At 41.3% G+C, this 24,109-nt stretch overlaps 1 protein-coding gene across 7 annotated transcripts in view; it reads right to left on the reverse strand.

Moving 5' to 3' along the window:
* VPS35L (VPS35 endosomal protein sorting factor like) overlaps positions 1 to 23,828 on the reverse strand; it is a 111,114-nt gene extending 87,286 nt beyond the window's left edge. For 4 of the 7 annotated variants that reach the window (XR_006274817.1, XM_038419887.2, XM_043493993.1 and 1 more), the window contains exons 1-8: positions 23,574 to 23,655; positions 19,390 to 19,489; positions 18,151 to 18,318; positions 17,728 to 17,850; positions 17,280 to 17,304; positions 16,103 to 16,179; positions 9,305 to 9,433; positions 1,426 to 1,510 (exon numbers count right to left, since the gene is read on the reverse strand). Coding sequence is in view for 6 of the 7 variants with exons in the window: in XM_038419887.2 (XP_038275815.1) it covers positions 1,426 to 1,510; positions 9,305 to 9,433; positions 16,103 to 16,179; positions 17,280 to 17,304; positions 17,728 to 17,850; positions 18,151 to 18,318; positions 19,390 to 19,489; positions 23,574 to 23,590 (724 nt within the window). In the remaining variant the exon portion in view is untranslated. Of the gene's footprint in view, positions 1 to 1,425; positions 1,511 to 9,304; positions 9,434 to 16,102; positions 16,180 to 17,279; positions 17,305 to 17,727; positions 17,851 to 18,150; positions 18,319 to 19,389; positions 19,490 to 22,966; positions 23,020 to 23,150; positions 23,513 to 23,573 lie in introns of those variants that run through there. The other 3 variants (XM_038419885.2, XM_038419888.2, XM_043493994.1) reach the window with 3 other exon arrangements.
* Positions 23,829 to 24,109: the final 281 nt, after the last annotated feature.

The raw sequence follows: 24,109 nt of genomic DNA on the forward strand, positions 1-24,109 counted from the left end.
GGAGATAGCCAATCCTAAAGGAGTGGACAGTGTCAGAAAGCAGAAACCTACCAGGACAAGACTAATGGAGAATCTTTCAAATACTTCCAGGCTCCTCATTAGAAGTTTTAAAACCCAAGAGGACCAGCTTAAAAATTATTTCACCAGTTCACCACGCACAATTGCTCAATCCAGTGACTAGGCATGCTGGTACATTCTGTACTATCTGTAAGTGAGAGAGAAGAACTGCTGGAAGCAATTCTAAGAAATTACTTTAGTTGACACAGCCTATGATTACAAAGGCTTATGTTGCTGTTGCAAGATAAAAACAAAAATAAAACTAGACATCTTAACCTGGTTCATTACTTTATTTACTAACTGAACATGTTTTAAAGGCATCAAGGAAGGGAAGAAACTCCGCATAACAATTCTTAGTAGCTAGCAACACTTCCGCCTACCATGGGTTAAGGATGAGAAAGATCTGACATGTCCAGCCAGCAATGTCATCTAAGCATCTCTCCAGACCAGAAGTCAGTAAGGCCCCTGGACAAGATGTGCAGAATATCAATATATTTCTAATACTTTGACTTTGCTAAGAAGCTTTGTACATAAGCTAAGGAACTTGCAGATAAGACAGATCCTGCAAGAACTCTAGATTATCCATCACCAGCAATTGACTCCCATCAGCTAAGGAACTAATCGAGAGCAATTTCTGACACAAAAGCTATATCCTTCAATTGCCAAAGCAACCATCCATAGTCAATCACATTAAAGGCTACCGAGAAGACCAGCAGGACCAAGATAGCCAACTGACCCCAACAATAGCTACCATGAGTTTATCTGTGCCCCTAATCAATGGGTTTCAAGCCTAGAAGGAGACTGAAACCAACCTGGAACATATCCAGGAACTCATTAGAGTGGAAGTGACCTGGAACTGAAAAAAGTGAAAGTCTGAGATGGTCTGAGGGTGAGGGCAATAAGTAAGTGCTCCAGCATCAAAGAATGCCTGAGGAGACAGATAGACCTTTGCATATTTTGAAGATAGCTGGCTAACAGACGAGCTGAAAATCCCTCTTAATAGTATCACAACCACACCACTATCTTTAAATAGCCAAAATAGACACAACTATAGAGAGTGGATCTCAAGGAAGCAAAAATACAATAATCTGACCACAAATCACTTAAAGCCTAGTGAGGGGAGAGAGGACAGTCCAAAGGAACATGTCTATCCATTTCTCTCTCTCTCCAGGCTGTGCTGGCTTGTACTTAATGTCTTTGACTGATCAGACAGGGAACAGCATGTACAACTATCTACATTTTTTGTAAAAGTTAAATCCTTAAAGCAGTTGATGTTAACTCTTTATAGGTTCTATTTCTAGAATATTTTGTAATTCTACAAAAAATTAATAAAAATGAATCCATCATAGGTCCATTGTAAGTACTTACCAAATGTATCAAGTATATCTGTAATTAGAACAAATTTACTTGGATAAAACTGGATTACTGTTGTGTCCGAAAGAAGTTTAGAACACTAGAAAAGAAAGAAAAAGGAACAAAGCTTTACCAGGACGATACAAAATTCTGTTTACCCAATTTAAAGGTAGTCAGTGATGGAATCTGCAAAGGGGAGTGCCATATAAAAAGCCCTAGAGACTTTGGAATCATTTGACAGAACACTGCAAGATACCTGCTGTGACAGATATTGCAATCACATACAGCATCTTTGAGGATGACACTGTATTAAGTTTTTGAATGGTTTATGCATCATTGTGGGTCAGTGATTGCATGCAACTCAGCAGGGGTGGGTTACCACAGCTCCTCCAGGAACTAAAAACAGTTGGGGCAGAAGGGGAGATTAAGGTGAATCATTCAGGCACACCTGCATCAGGGTACCATCCCCTGGGAAGATTTGCATATACTGGTTCAGACTGGGTTTTCCAAAGACCATCAGGTAATGAAAGGACGTTGGTATAAAAGGAGATGAGTTTAAACTGACACAGGACCTTCTTTCCAATTCAGCAAATGGACAGGACCTTCCCTCTAAGGGAGACCCAACCACTGCAGAAGTGTTGGAAAGATTTTGGCCTACTCAGACCCTATAAGACTGATGGGTGACTCCTTTAAGCATTTCATAAGCATTTCAATCTGTTCCGGGCTTTCTTTTTAAAAAGTGCTTTCTTTATAATGCTTTTGCCTTAAGAATAAGTTTGCTTGCTTAAAAAGAGTTGTGTGGTAACTTGTAACTGCTGGCAATACACTGGCCACAGCCCTTAGAGAGAAAGCAAAGCACAACACTGGTCATTACGTAGACTGGCTTGCTGGGGATATCACAGTGTCAGACAGTGGCCGTGCAGCCTTTAGGAGTGGGGCATGGGTCCCTGCCCAGAGACAAGCAATGGCTTGACCGCACTGGACACCCCTGGAGTGGACCACAGAGGGGGGAATACAAGTGCAGTTACCCTGAAACTGTCACACCTGGCTCTGGAGAATATCACCATGATAGTTTCCATTTCAGCAGCAGCACTATCAGTCAGTCTTCCCTCATGCTAAGAAATCCACAGCACAGCATTTAAGTTGGCCTTGGAAAGATTTATATATTCACTCAGGCAAGACAAATGATCTCTGATAGAAGATAGCGAGAAATACAAGGAAAATGCCACCTTTTTTAAAAAAATATTTATTTAAAAGCATTGTTATGGTACTAATCAATCTGTCTTCCAAGCATCTATACGCAGCATATGCACAGCACATATCTAAACTAGGAAATTATGGTTAAAAACATAATAGCTACCATATTTTTAAACACAACCTTGCATCTAGAAGAACTTAAGACCTTTTAAAACATGTACGCTAGTCATGGTAACCATAAAGGGAAACCTGTGATCAACCACATCACTGACACACAAACACACAGTGGTGGACACTAAAGTGCTAAACTGAGTCAATGGTAGGTGTAAAGTCATGTTTAAAGACACATTTGCTAATAGTCTAAAACACAGCCCATTTCCTAGTTTAGACAGGACCAAAAAGTGAAATATTTTACTGGAGCAGCATATGAATCCAATTACATGGTGACCAACTTATAAAACATACAAGATATGGTACATATATGGTAGGACATAGCAATAAGCCCTGATGTAGCCGAAATCTTTGGGAGAAGTTTACTGATAGTCAGCTCCCACTGTAGAAGAAAAGCAGGCTTGGGGGTGGGAAGAGAGGAGTAAAGGGACAAGTCTGCTTCTCCAATATACTCTCTTGAAAAACACAAAGCCTATAGCTTCACAAGAAATCTCTTTATCCTCCATGTCACCAAGAGGACCAGTAAAAAACCCACCTCAGTCCCTTCTGCTGTAGGATGGCCCTTCCCCTGCAATCAGGAGACAGTCTTCAACTGAATGGAATGAATATAGTGTGGGGGGAGTATGGGGGGGTGCTGTCTAAAAATGCAATTTCAACTCTATTCCCAACGTTCAGGAAGTGACCTGCTGAAGCATCACCAGACTGGAACAATATACGGAACAAGTATAAGTGGGATAGTCCTTTCAGCCTCACTACTTTATTCACCAAGAGAGGATCTAGAGAGTTCACAAGAAAGAAAAGCTAGACCCTTCACTCCTGTGACCCAAGAGAACTATCTCCACTGTTGCCTGTTAAGTATGTACACAGTTCTCCCCTCAGGTAATAGATAGATCCAAGCACATTATGGGCATCCAAGCGCAATATGGGCAGCCACCACACAACACACCTTTGTTCACTTAATCTAAGGATGACAAAGTTAAAGTGCTATTAAAATATTTGTGCTCTCTCCAATTCGTATATTTTAATATATTCATTGCGAGATGGGTTCACCTAACTGAAAATGAAAGTACATCTACATTGCAATAAAAAACCTGCGGCACTAAGTCTGAGAGCCTGGGTCAATTGTCTCAGGCTCGCAGGGATAAAAATTGCAGTGTAGATTTTTGGGCTGGGCTCGGGATGGGGCTCTGAGAACCCATGAGTGGGGGGAAGGTTTCAGAGCCCAGGCCCCAGCCTGAGCCCAAACATCTACATTGCAATATTTAGCCCTGCTGCCCAAGCCAGCTTATGCTGGGCCAGCCCTAGCCATGCCACAGGTATTTTATGGCAGTGTAGACGTACCCAAAGAGAACATTAGTTTCCATATGTTCTGACTTTCCACATCAGACCAAGAAAACAAGGTACTAAATATGTTGACACTTCTAGTGGAGTACAGAAAGCTTTTAAGACAGACGCCCAACTGCCCCCAAGATTTCTAATTCTCACACTCAAAAAATAGATACCAGCACAGCAGCATTTGCTCTGAATCTAAAATTATTAATAGGATGGGGCTGGACTTTTCCACAATAATCATGCGTCTCTAAACTCTATCAAGGTCAAACCTGAAAGTTTCCTGAAGTCTTTTAAATTTATCACATAGCTCATTTGCCCTATATTTCCAAGAGAATTTTAGTGAATAGTACTTAGTTGCTTTCCCAGTAATTCTTTGTTATCTCTTCTATGTGTACCAAAAACAAAACAAACTATCACACACACACAGACTCACATGCCCAACAATGAACCCATGAGCACGGACCTTCCTCCCTTTACGTCACTGTGCACCCCCCAGGGGCACTCAGGATACTCCCTCGAAGCAAGTACTGCAACTGTACAAGCTGTTGCATGGAGTTGTGGAAGGCAAGGCTCTGCGTGTACTTTTCCATTTCCCTAACAAGGTTCTCTCACAATCTGGCCCTAAATCAAGCTACTTCTAGTGTTGTGATGCGGTTGGTCATTTGCCCTCTATTGACAAATGTTTAATTCTGGGAATAAAGTATGCCCCCGCCATTTAGTATGCTCATAATGTTGTACTCTTGTTAGGAAACTGTTTACTTCTGGGGTAAGAGGGAGTAGTAATATATGTTTAAGAGTTTCTCAAATTCAGAGTGATCCAGCAATAGTTAAGCTCCAGTATTCTCTCATTCACACTCTTTTCTAAACACCAATTTATTGCATTTCTGTTTCCTCTATCCCTTACCACAGGAACTGGTATATTATTTCAGTAACTGAAATACAGATGTGATTAATGCCCAGGCCTAGAATCAGGTAGGAATTAGTGTCTGCAACAGAATTTTCATGGAGAAGGAGGGTTCCTATGGGTGAGAAGTAATTATGCATACAATAGTAAACTTTTCTTATGACACTACCCAGGGACCACTGAGAGTGTTGTTTTTTGGGAGTAGGGGAGTTAAGTAAATCGCAAGATGGGAACATCCTCAATTTTGGTATCATTCTAAGAAACACGGTCTGACACAGAACCATGTCTTAGGATCTTCCTTTGACTTCCTCTGAAAATCCTTTTGTGATATTATATACACAGAAATCCTACAGGTACTACATTTATATTCTGAGTTTTCCTCTCAACAAAGGCATTGTAATATGGTATTGTATTTTCTTGTGATAAAATACTATTAGGTCACCACACTTTTAATGGCAATTTGTTTTTTTTAATAATATTGCTAATTCCCTGGTGCTACTAAAAGGCATAATCATCCAAACTCAAAGATCATTTTCTGAACTCTTTTCAGGGTAGCAACCGTGTTAGTCTGTATTCACAAAAAGAAAAGAAAAGGAGTACTTGTGGCACCTTAGAGACTAACAAATTTATTTGAGCATAAGCTTTCGTGTCGCTGTAGTTCACGAAAGTTTATGCTCAAATAAATTTGTTAGTCTCTAAGGTGCCACAAGTACTCCTTTTCTTTTTTCTGAACTCTATTCACTACTGATTTATGTTTCATTTCCTTTGTAAACTTTACCAGCATTTCCAATTTAAACAGCTTTCCAAAGGGGATCCACTGCTGGAAAAACAATCCTGACTTTATTAACATTACATCAGTCTCTCAGTTTCTAAGGTTGTTGCAACTTCACTGCACTCTGTCTCTGGCCTCATTTAAAGGAAAATTCATACAAGTTTTAACATTCAGTTGTCCTATTTCTTAACACGTGCCATCCCCCCAAAAGAGTAATTTACAAATTAATACAGCTTGAACATCACTAGAGAATCTTTGAACTGTTTCTGTGCTTAATCAAATTATTCAATTATTTTACTAAACCAGGATATGCAGAAAATAGTAGTTTACTCTAGCCATCGTTCCATTATTTTGTTGGGGGGGGGGGGGGGAATCAGTGGCCAATAAAAATGTAAATACATTGGTTTTACTGACTCTATTGTGCGGTTTAACAGCCTTTATCAGTCTTTCATCCACTTCTCCCACAAGCACCTTCACGCTTTCTCCCATGTTACCCCTTACACCTAGGAATCCCCTTTTCCTCCCCAATCAAAATCCCTAAACACACCACATTATCGTGTATAAGACTCACTTCCAAGCCATGATTACTACTACTGATTGTCTTATTACACATATGAATTGTGCATTCAGCCAGCCTAATCTAAACATGCTTGTGTTAAGGGTTTCCCTTTCCTCTCTTCTCTCTCCATATCCTATTTGTCACACCAACCTGTTGCATCTTGTCTGTAAAACTGTAAGCTGGCTGAGGCTTAACCTGTCTCTTGCTATATGTCTGGACACAATCTAGCACAATGGCAACCAGACCTGGCTGGGGTCTCTAAGTGCTAGCGTAGTACAACTAATATTTTAAAACAAAACAATGGAAAAATAAGTCTAGGAGAAGCAATACTGTTAATTTATTAGATTTTCAGTCTAGCAAGCAGATGGCAAAATTTAACTGACTTGATTCAGTGAAACCTGCTGAAATAAGTTTTCCTTCTAAATGCTCATTCATTTTTCCTGACTGTACTGAAGACTTGCAAAGTAAAGGTATTTTTCACTCCTTTGTTGCCTCTGAACTATTAGGTATCCAAACCAAATAAATATCAACTTTAAATGAAAAAAAAAAAATCTATCTAGAAACTGATGACATGGCCAAAAGCAGGCTAAGTTATTGCCACAGGTGGACAGTAATCTACATTTGGCATCACTGAGCACTTAGCATGGCAGCTTTCTACTCCACTTCACTCCAAGAGGTCCATCTCCTGCAAGACGACAACCTTTCAGGGAAGATGAGTAGTTATGCAGCACTACCCACTCTGACTTTATTAAGAAGCAGCACAGAAACTGCAGATATTCTCCCATTCACTATGGCAAGGTTCCTGCAGTGAAACAATTCTTGTGGTCACTGATTACAAAAAATGCTGAAGGTTCTAATAAATTAGCATGGGCACCATACATTATAAGGAGATCAGCTACCAGCAATATCAGTAGTCTCTGTTCCGTACCCAAAAATGAATCAAGATGGGCAAGGATAAAAGAAACCTGGTAATATATAGTCCCTTCAGTTGTGATGTTAGCTTCAGGCAATCTGCACAATCTCAGGAACTATTTTTATCCAAAGGTAAAATTTCCTAGCTACTGCCCTCCAAGCCATTTATTATTTGTAGATGATAATATATCCCAATATGATACTACTGTGATGAGCCCTAGATAGAGGTTTAACTTCAACTGATGTTTGACTAACAGGAGGTCCTACAGGCTTTATTTTATTTGAAGATAGATTAATCAAAAACTAAAAAATAAGTTAAAACTTTCATTGCATCAGAACAGTGTTAATGAATTAATCTAAGCAGAATTACTGCCAAAGACAAATATTTAGAAGAACACACTTGCTGTTTCAAATATTTTCCACATATGATCTACACTGCAAGCAGCTCACACCACATGTTTTTGGAATATTATATCAACTTCTTTGAATAATGTTTACTTTGTAAGTCAACAAACAGTCGTTGAAAGGAAGATAGCAGCAGTTTGCCACATCATACGAAAAAAATTTTTTACACTGGAAATCTACTTGATGCAACTCTAAATATCTGTTGCAATGAATGGCAGGCTCCCTTTGCAGCTACTTTCAGATCAACAGACTGGGAAATAAGCATATTCACTTCTAAATGAGCTCACAGCTTTTTTGTGCCAGAGCAGTGAAACAATCATAAATGTGTATTTTTTGTAAGCCAGAAATAAATATTTAATGTGATGAGCATCTTAAAGATACAGATCTATTGTTTCTAAATTATTAACACCAAGCATATGTATCAGAGAGAATATCTTAAGCATTCTTAGATCATCTAAGTATTTTGATTTCCTCAAGGAGCCTCATTTTATTATCCAGTATTTCAAACCAATTAGGCAATTTTTCATCTCTTTAATATTTGAGCAACTTCAAAGAGGTTATCAGTTCATAGTTTTAAAAAAAAATGTTGAGAAACTAAACTCTTAGTAACATCTGAGTCACAAAACATCAGCTTTTGCAAAAGAGATAAGTGAATTTCAGTGGAGACCAGTGAACTATGTACTTCCTTTACAAAAACTGATTTAAAAAAAAAACCAATAACCCAAATGATAGAATGTCTAGAAATAAACAGTTAAGAGATTCAGCCTATTCTACATATATGTTTTCATCACTCCCTCTCATCCCCCACACTTATCTTTGCACCTTAGCATTTACAAAAAGATACATTCACAAAGGTAAAAATGCTAAAATTACCAATGGTACTAAAATGTACAACATAAAAGCATTTTCAAAGTCCCAATTTTTGGTATCAATTAATTATTGATTTGTGTATTATTTTCCACATCATCATCTAAGCACAGTATTAGGAAAAATAAAACAAAAATAAAAAGATCACATGTAAGAGGAAGATGTATGTGATCACCAATAACTTTACTGCAATTTAAATATTTACAGCATTAAAAATATTAGAGATCTAAAAAACAATACAATCATAAAAATCATATAATCCATCCCCCTTTCTAATTAAGATTATTCCGTAAAGTACATTTTCTTGTGTTTTGTCCAGTCTAACTTTAAGTGTTCTCAGTTATGGAGTTTTCACTACTGCCTCTGAGAGGCTTAAACCCTGATCCAACAAAGCATTTGAGTGCATGCTGAACTTTAAGTACAATTTCAGTGGCATTATTCACAATGAGATCTCTCGAGCACATTAAGTGCATGCCTGGATCAGCCCCTTGGGCTAGGGAGTCATCATGACATTCATACTACTTTATTAGTAGCAACTAGCTTTCCAACTACTTAGGGCCAGAATAAACTAGTAATCATATAGCACAAAGGGTTTTACACACTTCATTCCTACCCTCAGAATTCTGAGCATGGTGGAGGTGTCTGCAGCAGTCTTATAGTTAGAGTAACATTCACTCATCTTTTTGTTTTCTAAATAAACAAATCTCACTATTTTTGTATCACACACACACACACACACACACACACACACACACACACACATAGTTAAACTGACCTGGATAACTATTTTTAGAGCTTTTACTTTCTGATCAGAGGCCCAAGCATCCTTCAGTGACTGATTAAGGTCTTCAATCCGATTCATGTAATCCTGCTGAGTCAAATTCAACAGCTCTTTTTGTGAACCCTGACAAGAAAAAACAGCAGTGTTTAATAAAGAGGCAACCAACAAAAAGAAGATACCTATTAGTTAGCCAATCTATTAACCTGAGGTTCATCAGCAAGGTTGGAACCTTCAGATCCACTGCACAGGCTCTGCCACTTGAGCTAACATGCCATCTACGCTACAAACTTTTGCCAATGCAAGTTAAATCAGCATAGAGCTGCCGCAGTTGGTATATCACTTGTGCACTTGCCTACTTGGTTCCTTGCATCAGTGCTGCACATACGCACCTGGAGTGCTTGTGTCAAACCACAGTACGATGAACCATGGATAGGTATCCCAATGTGCAACTCACCACTGTCCAGCGCACTGTCTCTTAAGAAGTTTTGGCAATGCATAATGGAGCAGAAACAAGTCACACAGAGGTGACTGGGAGCAAGGGGTCAACTTCCCAGGATGCAACTTTCCCCATCCCAGAACATCATGTACATCCCCAAATTTTCATGCCTTTTAAATTAAAAAAAATCCCACAAACCCACACAGCCCTCCTCGCTGTCCGCCATCTCTGACAGAAGCATGGAGCCTGCTTAGCTGTGACCTATTGTCATGAGAGTTGCAAGCATAGGATGCACTATCCTCAGGTATCTGCAGAGCTGGAAAAAGAACCAAATCAGCAAGGATCATGACAATTTCTTGGAGGATAGATTGCTGTGGAACAAAAGAAGGACCAATTCAAGGTTGCTGGTGGCATTGACGGAGCAGCTACAGGTAGCAGAGTGCCGAATCTGGGCCCAAGAAATGATTGGTGGGATTGCACTGTAATGCACGCTTGGGATGATAAGCAGTGGCTGCAGTACTTTCAAATGAGAAGGAGAGCATTCCCAGATCTATGTGCCGCACTCACCCCAGTCCTCTAGGGCAGGGACACCAAAATGAGAGCTGCACTGATACTGGAGAAGTGATAGGCGATAGTGCTCTGGCAACTTGCAATACCAGATTGCTACCATTCAGCGGGAAATCATTTTGGAGTTGGAAAATTAACCATTAACCATAGGGGCCATTGTCATGCAAGTATGCAGGGCCATTAATTGTCTCATGCTATGCAGGACTGTGACTCTTGGCAATGTGCAGGACATAGTGGATAGATCTGCAGCAATGGGCTTCCCCAGCTGCTGTGGGGCAATAGACAGCACTCACATACATATATATATTCTGGCACCAGACCACCTTGCCACAAAGTAAATCAACAGAAATGGCTAATATTCTGTGGTTATGCAAGCGTTGGTGGATCACGGGAGATGCGTCACTAACATCAGTGTTGGCTGGTCAGAGAAGGTGCATGATGCTCACATCTTTAAGAACACAGGACTATTCAGAAAGTTACCAGCAGGGACTTTCTTTCCAGACCAGCGGATTACCACTGGCAATGTTGAAATGCCAGTAGTGATCCTAGGGGACCGGGCCTACCCTCTGCTCCCCAGCTCATGAAGCTGTACACCGGCCACCTCAACAGCACCAAGGAAAGATTCAACTACTAGCTCAGCAGGTTCTGAATGACAGGTGAATGTGCTTTTGGTAGACTGAATGGCTATTGGCGTTGTTTATTCACAGCACGGTCTCAGTGACAAAAAAAACCCCAGTGGTTCTAGATGCCTGATGTGTCCTGCATAACGTCTGTGAAGCAAGGGAGAAAACTTACCAGTGGAATGAAGGGCAGAGATGCATCAGCTGTTTGTTGAGTTTGAACAGCCAGACGCAAGGACTATTAGAAGAGCTCAACGTGAAGCTATACAGCTAAGGGAGGCTTTGAAAGAGCACTTTAACAATGAGCCACAGTAACGTGTTGTGGTGTACTGTGCTCTCCGTGATCCTGCTGTTTTGGGGCATGTTAGGAATTATGTGGCACTTGGTGTACATCTATGAATAAACCATGTCAATGCACCTATTAATTTTGTGATGTTTGTTGTACATTTATGATTACTACACTGGTGGGGGTTTTTTAAACTGATCCAACGAGTTGTGTCATACTATACAACAAGTGGGTGCTTTCAGTACGACTAGGCATTCTGCAGCATATGTTGAGAATTAATAAAGAAATAATTTTCCAAACAGATTTTTATTGTGTAACAAAACACACTACAAAAAAAAAATTCTGTGCAAATTAAATGCAAATACATCAAAACCTTCTTACATTTATGGAACAGCACTTGAAGTAGAAAGTACATTCATGTCCATTTTACCTACACATACATCAACCAGGTAACTGTATGTGAAGTTGTGGCTGTCTTTAATCTTCCCCGGGGTGGAGTGGCAATGGTAGGGATGCAGCCCCTGATGCTGCATGGAATATTGGGGCGGGAGGTGTAGGGAAGATGCTGTAATGGAGTTATCTGTGGACTGCAAAGGGAGGCAAGTCCATGACTGTTGAATCTGTAGTTCCACAAGAGTCTGCAGCACCTGTGTTTGCTGCAGAAGAAGCCCCATTATGTCCTGATGCATCTCCTTCTCCTTTTCCTGCACCCTTCTCCTGTCTGCTCTTTCCTTCTCCATACAGTCTGCAATATTCACCCTCCAGACCCTCTGCTAAGGATCTGAATCAGCACTGGATCTCACTGTACACGTCACCATGAGTCCTCTTCTTTCTCCTCCTTGCCTGGTGCAGGCATTCCATGGGTGTGGAGGGGGAAACCCCTCAAGGTTGCGACTGCTGCAGCTACAGGTAAAACACCCAGAGGTATCATAGTCAGTACAGTCACAATGGAAAGTGAAAGTTAAGATTCAGAACTCCCCTCCCTTACTCCCCTAAAGTTTTAAACAAGACATGCTTATTGACACTTTTGCTTCAGAGTGTTCGTGGATGGCCCAACTCACAGCAGCAGCCATGATGAGTTTGACCTGGCAGGGACAAGGGAAATGAGGAGAGAATTGCTCAAGTGCATGAAACTACAAGAACCAGGCAACATCACTGAATATTGGCACCGTTTTAGCCAATCGTTTTACCGATTTTAGCTGATATCTCACTCATGAGCATGACAAAGGCACAGAGAATACAGCTGCTGCTGGAGTCCTGAAGTCACAGAGGCCCATATGCTGCTAGCCTGTTTATTGCAATGGTGCCTGGCAAAATTATTGCCAACTGGCATGGGAAAGTGTCCTACCGCAGAGGAAGAAATAAGGCTGCCATCCTTAGAAACTTTCTGGAGAGGATTGCAGAGAACCTCCATGAAAGTTTTGTCGAGATGTCTCAGGAGGATTCGAGGGACATCTCTGTGTACATACACAAACTGCTCTACATTTTCCCCTCCTCCTCGACCCCACCTAACTCTACAGGGGAATGAAAAGCAGATAACTTACTTATACCAGAAGAGGTAGTGGTACAACAAGGAGAGTAAAGTTAACAAAAAGTCAATAGCAATATCCTGTTAAGCTGGGGGCACCATCAGTACATCATAATAATAAGAAATACAATTACATACTTACCCTGAGGTTCTTTCCCCTCCATTGGGCTCACCCGTACTCAACGGCCGGAACTCACTGGGGTGTGGTAGAGTATCAGACAGGTCCTGACTTGTGACATAGCTAGATCCCCTGATAGCATGTCCCTCCTCCTCCTCCTCGCTGTTCTCGCCAGGGACCTGTGACTCAGGCGCTTCAGAGGTTGCATGCAAGGTGCTGGTGGGGTCTCCAACACATATGGCCTGCAACTCTTTGTAAAGTCAGCAGGTCTGTGGCTTGGCACCAGATCAACTGTTAGCCTCCCTGGCCTTCTGGTATGTCTGCTGCAATTCCTTCGCTTTCACGTGGCGCTGCTTCAGATCCCTGTCATACCCCTTCTTCTGCATTCCTGAAGCAATCTGCTCATAGATGTCCACATTTCTACAGCTGGTCTGTAGCTGTGCCTGCACAGCCTCTTCTTCCCACAGGCTAAGGAGATCCAGAATTGCCCGTCTACTCCAGGCCAGAGCATGTCTTGAGCATGTATCTGGCATGTTCAGCTGGGCAATAGCACACAACAGTGGAGAGTGCTAGGTGTGCTCATCAAGCTGGGCAATCAAGAAAAGGCATTTAAAACCCTGTGAATTTTTGAAAGTGCGTGTTGCAGGGGGAAGGAGGAGGAAGAGTTTCTGGTCTCCGTGACCCCTGGACAGCACAGTTCGTGACCAGAGAACTCAGTGTTGGGCATTGGGGGACAGCTGCTGGAGGGTTTCACAGATATTTGCTGACAAGAGAGGAAGGGTGAGACTTAGGAATCGTGGGTTCCATTCTAGGCTCTGGAGGGCTCTCTAGCGGGCACAGAACCTCATGCTAAATAGTTTTAGGCTGACATTTAAAAAAAAAAAAAATCAGCATGAGGCAGAAAACCAGCATAGGAAATATTACCCCTAATTAATGCTTAAAGTTTGGCAGTTACAAACTGAAAACTGGATGTTATAATGGGAAATGAGGAACCTTAATAATAGGCTGAGCTACCAGCCCCTCCCCTATAATAACTGTGTTTTTAATCCCACCATTTTAGTATGATGCAACAAAACAACACATTCAAGGTGCTTGCTTTGTTGTAGCAACTCACTAACAAATATAGCCCCAAGCTGCAGAGATCAGAGCCAGATATGAACTTCCTCAAAATCCAGGGAGGGGAGATATTGAGTCTTGGGCTTTGGTTTAGGCTCATAGAACATTTCTTCCTATAAATATTCCCAGCATTTATGGGACTATTCCTGGTGACATCAGCAATGCTGGTGTAGAAACAAAGGTAAATAAAGAAGTTGTGCTGGCTCTGACACTAGAAACATTACTATACAATATTTGCCAAAATGACAGGGAGAAAAATCAGGAGGAGAGAATTCTGCTTCTACTGAAAAGGGGAAACACAATGAAAGTTGAAATAGATACATAAAGTACTTGACAGTGCCCTTATATTCTTTATATTAACCAAATACCTTTAAAATATAAATCAGAGCTCAAAGAACACAAGCATCAGACTGACCCTCAAGCTGTTAAGCCATTTTTTCCTAATGCAGTGGTTCTCAAACTTTTTTCCCCCCCACAGACCACTTGAAAATTGCCGAGGGTCTCGGCGGACCACTTAATGATCTTGCCAAATGTTGTTTGTACTGTCAGCTAACTATTGTAAAGCGTTTTGGATAAAGTGCTATATATTTTAAAAAACCCAATAAACGTTTTTTTGTTCTACAAATAAAAGCACACAACTCTCATTTTAATATCAGTAGTCCTACCTTTCTAATGTGATGGATATGCCCTCTCCCCCTCACCGCGGCAGTCCCTGAGCTGGGGCTGGGAAGGGGAGGGGTCTCCCCTGGCAGCCGCAGCCCTGGAGCTGGGGAAAGTCGCCTTTTTCTCTTGCCACGGCAGCCCTGCACATCCCAAATTCCCCCCAAGGCCACCACCTCACCTTACATGTGCGTCTTCTCCAGGATCCATGCACCTAATTAGTGAAGCCATGCCTGCATGGTTCCACTAATTCGGTGGATAGCCCTTCATTCTCTCATGTGCGGCCGCCCAGCCGTGCACCTTAGAGAACTATCCACGGACCACCGCATGGAATGGAGCTCCCACGGACCACAGTTTGAGAACCTCTGCTCTAATGAAATTCTTTATTCCTTTAAATTTTTATGAGGTTTTGTCATTGACTGCTATTAAGTTGTAGCAGCAGTAGAAATAAAGTGTCCTTTGGTTACTTTCAGGTCAAATACAACAACAATACTGAGTTCCTCTAACTCTCCAATTCCTTTTCATATGAACACCATTCAATATCGTAAGTCTGTTTATGAACAAAGTGTGTTGCAGAATGGTGTGCAGACCTAGGGCAAAGAGTTATTGCAAAGCTCCCAGCTACTCATTTGTGAAAAATAAAGAGCAAGACTCAAGCATAGTCGTATCAGAACTATAGCAGGTCACTGTAAAGGATTACGTATCAGGAATGACTACCAGGGAAATAAATCGACAAATGGAGTGATGAAGTGCAGAAACAACCACTATTTTGTGAGTGAGGCTAGGCAATTCGGTCTCAGTAGTGAATACATTATATATTATCGAGATACTTATTCTTCCACTAATAGAATCTAATCTGCAGATATTTAAGTAGATGCTACTTTTGACACATGATCCCTTCATGCTGAATTTATAAAATGACAATACTGTGTTAATCATGAAATCCAAGTTGAAGTTAACCAAAAAAGACATGGAAGCACTGAAGCAGAATTGGCACCAATTCAGTAAGGTACGTAAACATGTCAATAGCCTTACTGATTTCAATGGGATTAAAGTAGTTAAACATATGCATATTAGGTGCCTGACTGAATCAGTGCCTTACTTAGGAGAGATGTCAGTCTCTGCAACAAGAGACAGAATAAAAAGATTAAAAATTGGTAGAGCCTACCAGACATCAGGGAGCTTAAATACAGCAGCTATAGGAGATAAATGAGAGTCAGCCCAGTGACTCTCCTTTTGGGGTACTGGTTGTCAATGAGCCAAAAATTTAGGCCCCAGTTCTACACAGACACACACACTTTCAATGGGACTACTCAAGTGCATGAAGTTAAACAACTGCATAAGTGTTTGCAGAATCAGGGCTTTTAGGGATAAGTCAGAAAGTTTCTTAAATAGTTTTCATCTCACACAACTAATCTTTTTTCTCTTAAAATGGAAATGTTTCCTGGACAGTTTGCTCACCTCTTCAAGATCATCCAGCTCTTCTAGCCTTGTTCGCACCTTCTCAGAAACTGCTGAGCCAGGCGTCACAGCTTTTCCTGTAGGTAATTATATCTTTGAGTTTAACATTTTCAAATTCTTAAATTATATATTATATATATAAAAAAAATTTAAAAAAAAAAAAAAAGAGAGAGACTTGAGGGGAAGAGTCAGATTTAAACAAGCTAACAGTATCCAAGACCAAAACGGTGGTTCAACAACCTAAAGGCAGCTATTCAGCTGCTAGCATTAGAGACTCAGAGCCTGATTTTCAAACAAGACCTCCATTCCTGCAGGCACACAATGAATGTTGCCAACAATTCATTCATCTTTTTCTCCAAACATTTCATAGTGGGTACAGAATAGCAACTGGAAAAAGCGAAAAACAAAACAAAACCAGACTCTAGATTTTTTTATTCAGGTTCTTTGGGTAAGATGCTGGAGCCCTGTATATTTACTCATTTCAAGATTGCACTGGCTATGGAAGGTTCTTTATTACTTCGCCTCACATTCTTAACAGTTTTTTCCATTAACAATTCAATTAAAACACTGCATTAAAAATTAAGATTTTGGTGTCATACTAAACAGCCAGTATAATACTGGAATCTGCTCCTTCAATGCTTCTCTCAGCCAGGCAGAGAGAATTGTTGGACAGCTATGCAAAGCACTTCCTTCTATTTCCCTTCAAGCAAGCAAGCGGGAAAATTAATAAAGACAAGCCAAACATGCATCCGATGAAGTGAGCTGTAGCTCACGAAAGCTTATGCTCAAATAAATTTGTTAGTCTCTAAGGTGCCACAAGTACTCCTTTCCTTTTTGCGAATACAGACTAACATGGCTGCTGCTCTGAAACCTGTCAAAATAATCTTGCAATTTTGGGAAATTTGGAGGGATAGTAACAGCCCAGATGTTTTTTTAAAGCCGCAGTTGTAGTTTCTTTCAATTACACATAACAATGTACCCAGCAGCCACTAGATGGAGCAAGATAAATATTTTTACAATCCAGTGGGACTCATGAGCAACAGCAGTGAATCAGCTCACAGTTGGAGAAAGAAAGCTTTAATTTGAATGCATGTTTGCACCAAAGGTCTGTCATTTGCTCTCTCCTTAAAATAATAGTCCCATGTCCCATGCCACTTGATATAGAGAAACTACTCACCTTTTTCAGAACTCATATACAGATTCTGCAGAGAAACAACAGCATTTTAGAAAGAATGTATTTACAAACTATTTACTTATTTATAAATTATTTAAGACGTGTGGATTGATTATTTTCAGTGCTGCTATTTGTTCTATAAATTAATGGAGATATAAAGCGTGATTTTCATGGCATGAACCATGTCTCTATTTGTGTTCTGGGAAGTGGCTAACACACTTTTGGGCTCTCTAAAAATAATCAAGTACAATAGGCCAAAGATCAGCCAGTCTTCTTTATGAATATTTAAAAGCTAGAGCTGCTGGGATGGTTTTCCACTTCATTGCAAATTAAATTTACTGAATTTGTTTACATAGAAAAGGAATAGTCACAAGGTACTCAATTACTGTAGCCTCACAGTACCCATAGTCTATTAAGGTTCTTGCACAAAATTATTAATAAGTGTACTTACAATGGAGAGTTTTTCAGTCGTCGTGTATCTAGCAAGGATTTCACCACGTTTGCTTGACCATGGTTCAAAGTCACTTCCTACAGCCAAGCTGTCGTCTTTATCATGTTTCTTTCTTGTACTATCCTAGGAGAAACACAAACAAGGTGTTCAGCTTCATGTATACCAGGAAGACTAAGAAAGGTGACCAGATATTTTAAGACCTACTGTGTTTCATGTGTTACTGATCCTTCACAGATTTACAACATTAAAAAACACAAACGTTACCAGAACTGCTAAAGCAAAAGAAAACAGGTAAACGAAATGCTCTGATTAGTTAATATGGTACTTTCTATACTGAAACAGCTCTTGCAAGAGCACAAAGAATCAGTTCTATGCAGGTCTATTTTGTTCAATCTACTTGAGATAATTAACCTCGAGCTTTACCGTGTTAGCTGCAGTAGTCACTGGATCTGCTGTTGCTGCGAACAATGACAAGGGATCAGTACCGTCCAACACACTGCTTAGTGGGTCTATCATTGAACTGGAAGAAGAGGAGGAGGTAGAGGAAGTACTTCCTTTCCGACCCATTTTCTTGGTCTTGGATTCAGTAACCTGAAGGAGAAGTTCAACTGTAAAATGAAATGATCTACTTCCACTTTAATAACTTACTAGAGCACAGATTCTCCCAATAGCACAATTTTTCTCTCTGCTAGGAGTGCCTCAGCTATAGTACTGGTACTTAGAAGTTCTTTTACCATTTTTGTTTCTATTCTCTGCAGCAAAAGGCACTCTCTCCCCCACCTGTTCTTTGCTTCCTCCTCCCACTCTTGTTTTTATCCCTTCTTTCATGATGCTCCTTTAGCTTCAAACAGGCTACCACTTCCTGTGCACCAAATACCCTTCCTTTTGTCTTTCAAAACCACCCTTAAAGACTACTCCTTTCAAGAAGCTTTCCTATGCAGATCTCCCTAGTGACCTTCCAGAGTCTGAACTGCTGCCCATGTATCATAGTCACCAGAGTTAAACTAACCTCTTTGAAGCAGGGACCTTGCCTCTTATGTGTTTTGTAGAGCCCCATGCCTGCTTGCAATATTTCATAGAGTGTTTTTAAAAATCACAGCTGGTTTAGAGGTAACACAAAAACAACAAGTTCTACATTGATCAGTAAGGCAGGTTACTGGTAATGCGATGAGTTGGTCCTAATCTGGTCTTTTTATACAAGATGAAACATTTCATAAGTAACCAAGAAGCTGTGCGGGATTTGAGCTGTTCTGAATAATATGCCAGAAAACGTCTCTTACAACATCAAGACTTTCAGTACTGTGTAAATAGCAACATAAACTCCTAATACTATAGAAATGGTGGGAGCTGCAAGCAGCTGGAGCATCCCAAATGTAGTTCACTGGTACTGAATGCATCTGATGAAGTGAGCTGTAGCTCACAAAAGCTTACGCTCAAATAAATTTGTTAGTCTCTAAAGTGCCACAAGTACTCCTTTTCTTTTTGTGAATACAGACTAACAAGCTGGCTACTCTGAAACCTGGTACTGCCAGTGATTTTAAAACCAAAACTTTTCTTCTAACAAATTCAACAGGAAATCAGAACTGCCTCTAGTTGCCAGCAGGAAACAGTAGTTTTCACTTTACAGTGATGTTATTTGCAAAGGCTCAAAAAGAAACTTACGGTAATGGGTTTCAGTGGATGGTAGTCCCCAAATTCCACAGGTATAGCCTCCAGTCTGCATAATTCAATCTCTGATGTGTAATTTCTAGACCTTGCATGCCTTAAAAAGCAAGAATAAAGAAAAAGTTTTATAGGTGCATTATTGTATATGTATGTGAGAGACTGTAAATATACATAATACTTGTATAGGTGCAAACATGTTTATACGCCAAGCCGTGTTTTGGAAAGTAAATCAAATTGTATGATGTAAGGTTTCCCTTTGCATGGGAAGCTAATTTGTAAACTGACTTGACTACTTTGCTCTTTTATACACTAAATAAAAACTTCTGGTCAGTACACTTGCGAAGGGAGGTAACTGCCAGTTACTGTTTTGTATTCAAAGTACAGCAGCTGGATTCGCCTCTATACCATTTAATTTAATCGTCAAAAGGATCAGAATGATCAGAATTAGCAAATAATTTACCCATTAGGTAATTTACAAAGGGAATCAATATCCTGCTGTTCCACAGAATTCACAATTAAAAGTTGCAGTGGCCAGCTGACAAGAGGAAGGAAGAACATAACCAGCAATGCAAGAACAAGAAATAAGTCATTGTACTAAAGGCTTCCATTCTTACTGAAAATATTTTATTAACAAAAATAACTTGCAGCAAACTCATATTTTACAGTTTTTATTCTTAATCCGAGTTGTTAGCCTGTTGAAAAAACTAGACCTTCTTCCATAACAGAAAACGATTTGCACTTGAAAAACAACATAGATAATGAACTGTGGCAACTTCCACCTTCTCTGTATGTGTGTGTATATATCTTCTCACTATATGTTCCATTCTATGCATTCGATGAAGTGGGCTGTAGTCCACGAAAGCTTGTGCTCTAATAAATTTGTTAGTCTCTAAGGTGCTACAAATACTCCTGTTCTTTTTGCAGATACAGACTAACACAGCTGCTACTTTTAAATATAACATTTCATAAGAAATTAGACTGACTGATCCAGTCTTCTGGGCAACTGTAAGGTCCATGTCCACATGCAGGCTTTACCCTATAACAGGCAGGTTGCCTTGCTCTACCCGAGTCTGGCACTTAGAAGAGCAATGAGGGAAGAAAAGCAGCGGCCACATCTATTGGGAAGGCATCCCTTTTATTGGAATGGATTTATATATGTATTGCGACAAGGCACCTCCTCCACCTCGGCAGGTACAGCATTTCCCCCTCTGCTGGTGGAGGCATGGAGTAAGTCAGCACCACTCTTCACTGTATTTATTCTCCCACTTGGGGGTTTATTTCCCAATACTTTTCTGGCAGGCCTCAGGGCCAGCCCAAGGAGTGCTCCTCCACCCAACAAAAAACACAGTTCCAACTCGAAACAAAGGGGAATGTCTTTTCCTACCACCCCTCGCCACCACCATCACACACACGCCGAAGGTGTGAAGCCTTGTTATTGGCCCTGGAGCGCCAGTCCTTCCCCTAAACAGTCTTATGTAGCTTCCCCTGTAGGGAAGAGAGCAGCTCTCCACACTGGAGCAGACTCTCCCTGATACCACTAGCCCTGCACTGCCCTGTCTCTCCTTTCACCAGAGAATGGGTTTGTAAAGGTCTCAGGGAGCCTTTAATCCGACTCCGGTGTCTCTACTGGATATTCCCCTAAGTATGTAACATTTTAACACAAGCATTTCCTTAAAATAGCTTGTTTGCAATTTTCACAACATAAAGTTTTGTTCGGCTAATATCCAAGACTTATTTTTTGGTTTAACTATTATCCCCAAACAATGGTCTATAACTAAATTGCTAACAAAACCCTAATGAAATGGGCATTTGAGAAGTATTAACAGAAAAACTTCAAGAATGGATCTTAAGAGGCACCTATGGACATATCTGAGTTTAAGCCAAATACTTGATATTCTTTCCTCCCTCATAATATTTACAAAGTCTCATTTTGATATTATACTATTAAAAAAGTATGTGGGTGAGTACTATACGGCTAGTTTCAGCCTGGAATGAAATTCATTCAAGCAACAAGCTCCTTTTACTTTAAAAGAGGGCAACTTATATTTTTTAAACATCTTGAAAAGCTATTTTAATAGTGATGCAAATAGCACACTGAGTATCTTAATGTGTCCCTTCATTTCAGAAAAAGCTGTACCTCCATGTGAAAGCTGAATAAATTAAATTTATTATTTAAAGGAACAAAAAGTTCAGGAAAGCAAGTCTTTCAAAAACAGGAATTAGTTTATTTACAAGCAGCCATGCACTTTATGAAGCAGGGAAACGATTATTGCACATATTTTTCTTTATCTTGTCAAATGAAAAAAATTTCATCATTTCCTTGTCTTGCTTGCTCTAACAGAAATTGTACTATGTAGCTTATTTCCTAAGTATTTTCTTCAGTTCTGCATTCAGTTTTCCAGAAGTAAAGAAACATTTCATATTACTACAGAAGAAGAATTTGTATCCTAACATGAACCAACAGGGACATCCACTGGACTATAAGAGGAACAGAATTTTTATCTGGCTTCTTTCTCCTCCCCCCATCCCTCTCTTACAAACAAAGACATTATAAAATCCAACACAATCAAATTAGATCCAAATTCTGACTGCCCTAGATTGTTCTTGCTTACTTTTAAAGACAGTACATAAGAAAGTCTGTTCACAGGACATCTCTATCATGCTCCTGTGAAGACTTCTACATCCACAAAGCTACCTCATTATCCCTCTTCAAATCCCTCCTCAAAATTCTATTTTGCCCTGATACCTACAAAAAAAAAACAAAAAACAAAAAAAAAAACTGATAATGGTTAGGCTGCCAACGTGCTGATACCACTGCCTATCATGCTGACCAACACAGGCTCACTTTCCTAGTACTCCCCTGTCTGCTTGCATACATCTGTTGTCTCTTATTCAGTTAGGGTATGTCCAGACTTTTGAGGCTATACAGCCAGCATATAACCCCCTCATACAGATGCTGCCTACATTAACAGAAGGGGTTTTCTGCCAGTGTAGAAATGTCATCTGATGGTAGCTACATCAACAGATGTATTCTTCCATTGACATGCCTGCATCTACACTGGTGCAAAGCTACACACATGGGTGTGTTTTTTTTCAGTAATGTTTTTTTAAAGGTTTCAACGCAATGCCTTCCAGGCACCTCCATGCTCCTGCTGTGATTTGGCACTTTGTAAGACATCAAAGAAAAAACAAATATAGGGTTACAGGGAGGAAAAAAAGCATATGGAGGCTTTATATACCCTACACGAATCACAGAGTAAACTACAGCAATTCCTTTGGGGTTATCCCATCTTCTCACAAAAATGCAAATAAGTAACACCAATCCCACATTATTAAAACAGATCCGAATGCATGTCCCCTTCTGCGGAGGAAGGATTTTACTGTGAGGTTCAAGTATATTTTTTTTAACTTCTTTCAGATAGTCTCAGTTGCAGGCTTGTGATAACAACATAATTTAATGGTCTTTTCATGGGGGCATTTGAAAGAAGCACCGTCACTGTCGGAACATGTATGTATGTATATATCCAAATTAGAAATGAACTTTCTAAAACATTGCCACAAGTGAATAGCTTACTGCTATTTCATTTAGGCTTCTGGCTTCCTTTTAGACCCATTCCAAAGCAGCAGTCCTGAACCAAGGAGGAAGTTATCGGTGTTGTTCTTGATATTTGTTTTACTGGGGAAGCCCCTTACAGCAAAGAAAGCTTTGGTCAGGGCTACTGGTACAGACTGTAGGAAAGGAGGGAATTAAACCTTACCACAGCTCCACCGCATGCACCTCCGAAACAGGTGAGCTTCGCACCCGGGGGAAGGCCACGGCAGTTTTGCACTAGGCTTTCGGACTGAGTTAGCGGGGGAACAGGCTAGGCAGGCTGACAGAGCGGAGGCGCCTTTCACCCTCTTTTCTTTAAGCTGGGGGACAGGGAAGTCCCCAGCCGACCCGGCTCGGGAGTCTGTAGCCAGGCTCTGCTTTAGCCCGTTGGCTCCAGATAGGGGAAGATCAGGGACCCTTCCCCAGGAACCAGGGAACCAGCTCCCGCCCGGCCCAGCCGGAACTGCTCCACCTCACACTACACGAGTCCAGACCCGTTGCCACCTTCCTCCGCCTGCCCGGCGCGGCTCCCTCCTCACTCAGCCCTGACCCTTCCCGGCACCTCTGCCCGTGCTTCTCCCAGCCTTACCACGGGAAGGCAGCCATCTTGCTTCCTTGTCACGTGACCTCCCCCCCCCCCCGAGTCCGGTCTTTCACCGCCCTCGCCCCGCCCCGCCGCCAAGGCTGCCATGATTGTGCGGGGCAACCGGAAAGGGAAGGTGCCGGCCCCACGCGACAGCGGCGGATGGCTCTCGCTGAGCCGGGGGCTGCTGCCGCCGCCCTCCTGAGCCAACCAAAGCCCCGCGCGCCGACGCGGTGTCCTAAAGTGAGAGAGCGCAGCCCCGCTAGGCACACCCCAGGGGCTAACGGCTAACGGCAACGCCCCGGGGAAAGGCTCCTCCCCCTGCCCCACATACGGGGGGGCTAACCCCCGGGGAAAGGCTCCTCCCCTGCCCCACATCCCGGGGGGGCTAACCCCCGGGGAAAGGCTCCTCCCCCCACCCCTGAGGGGGCCAAGCCCCGGGGAAAGGCTCCTCCCCCTGCCCCACATACGGGGGGGCTAACCCCCGGGGAAAGGCTCCTCCCCTGCCCCACATACCGGGGGGGCTAACCCCCGGGGAAAGG

This window comes from Dermochelys coriacea, chromosome 10 (assembly GCF_009764565.3).
Source record: "Dermochelys coriacea isolate rDerCor1 chromosome 10, rDerCor1.pri.v4, whole genome shotgun sequence".
Taxonomy (NCBI): Eukaryota; Metazoa; Chordata; order Testudines; family Dermochelyidae; genus Dermochelys; species Dermochelys coriacea.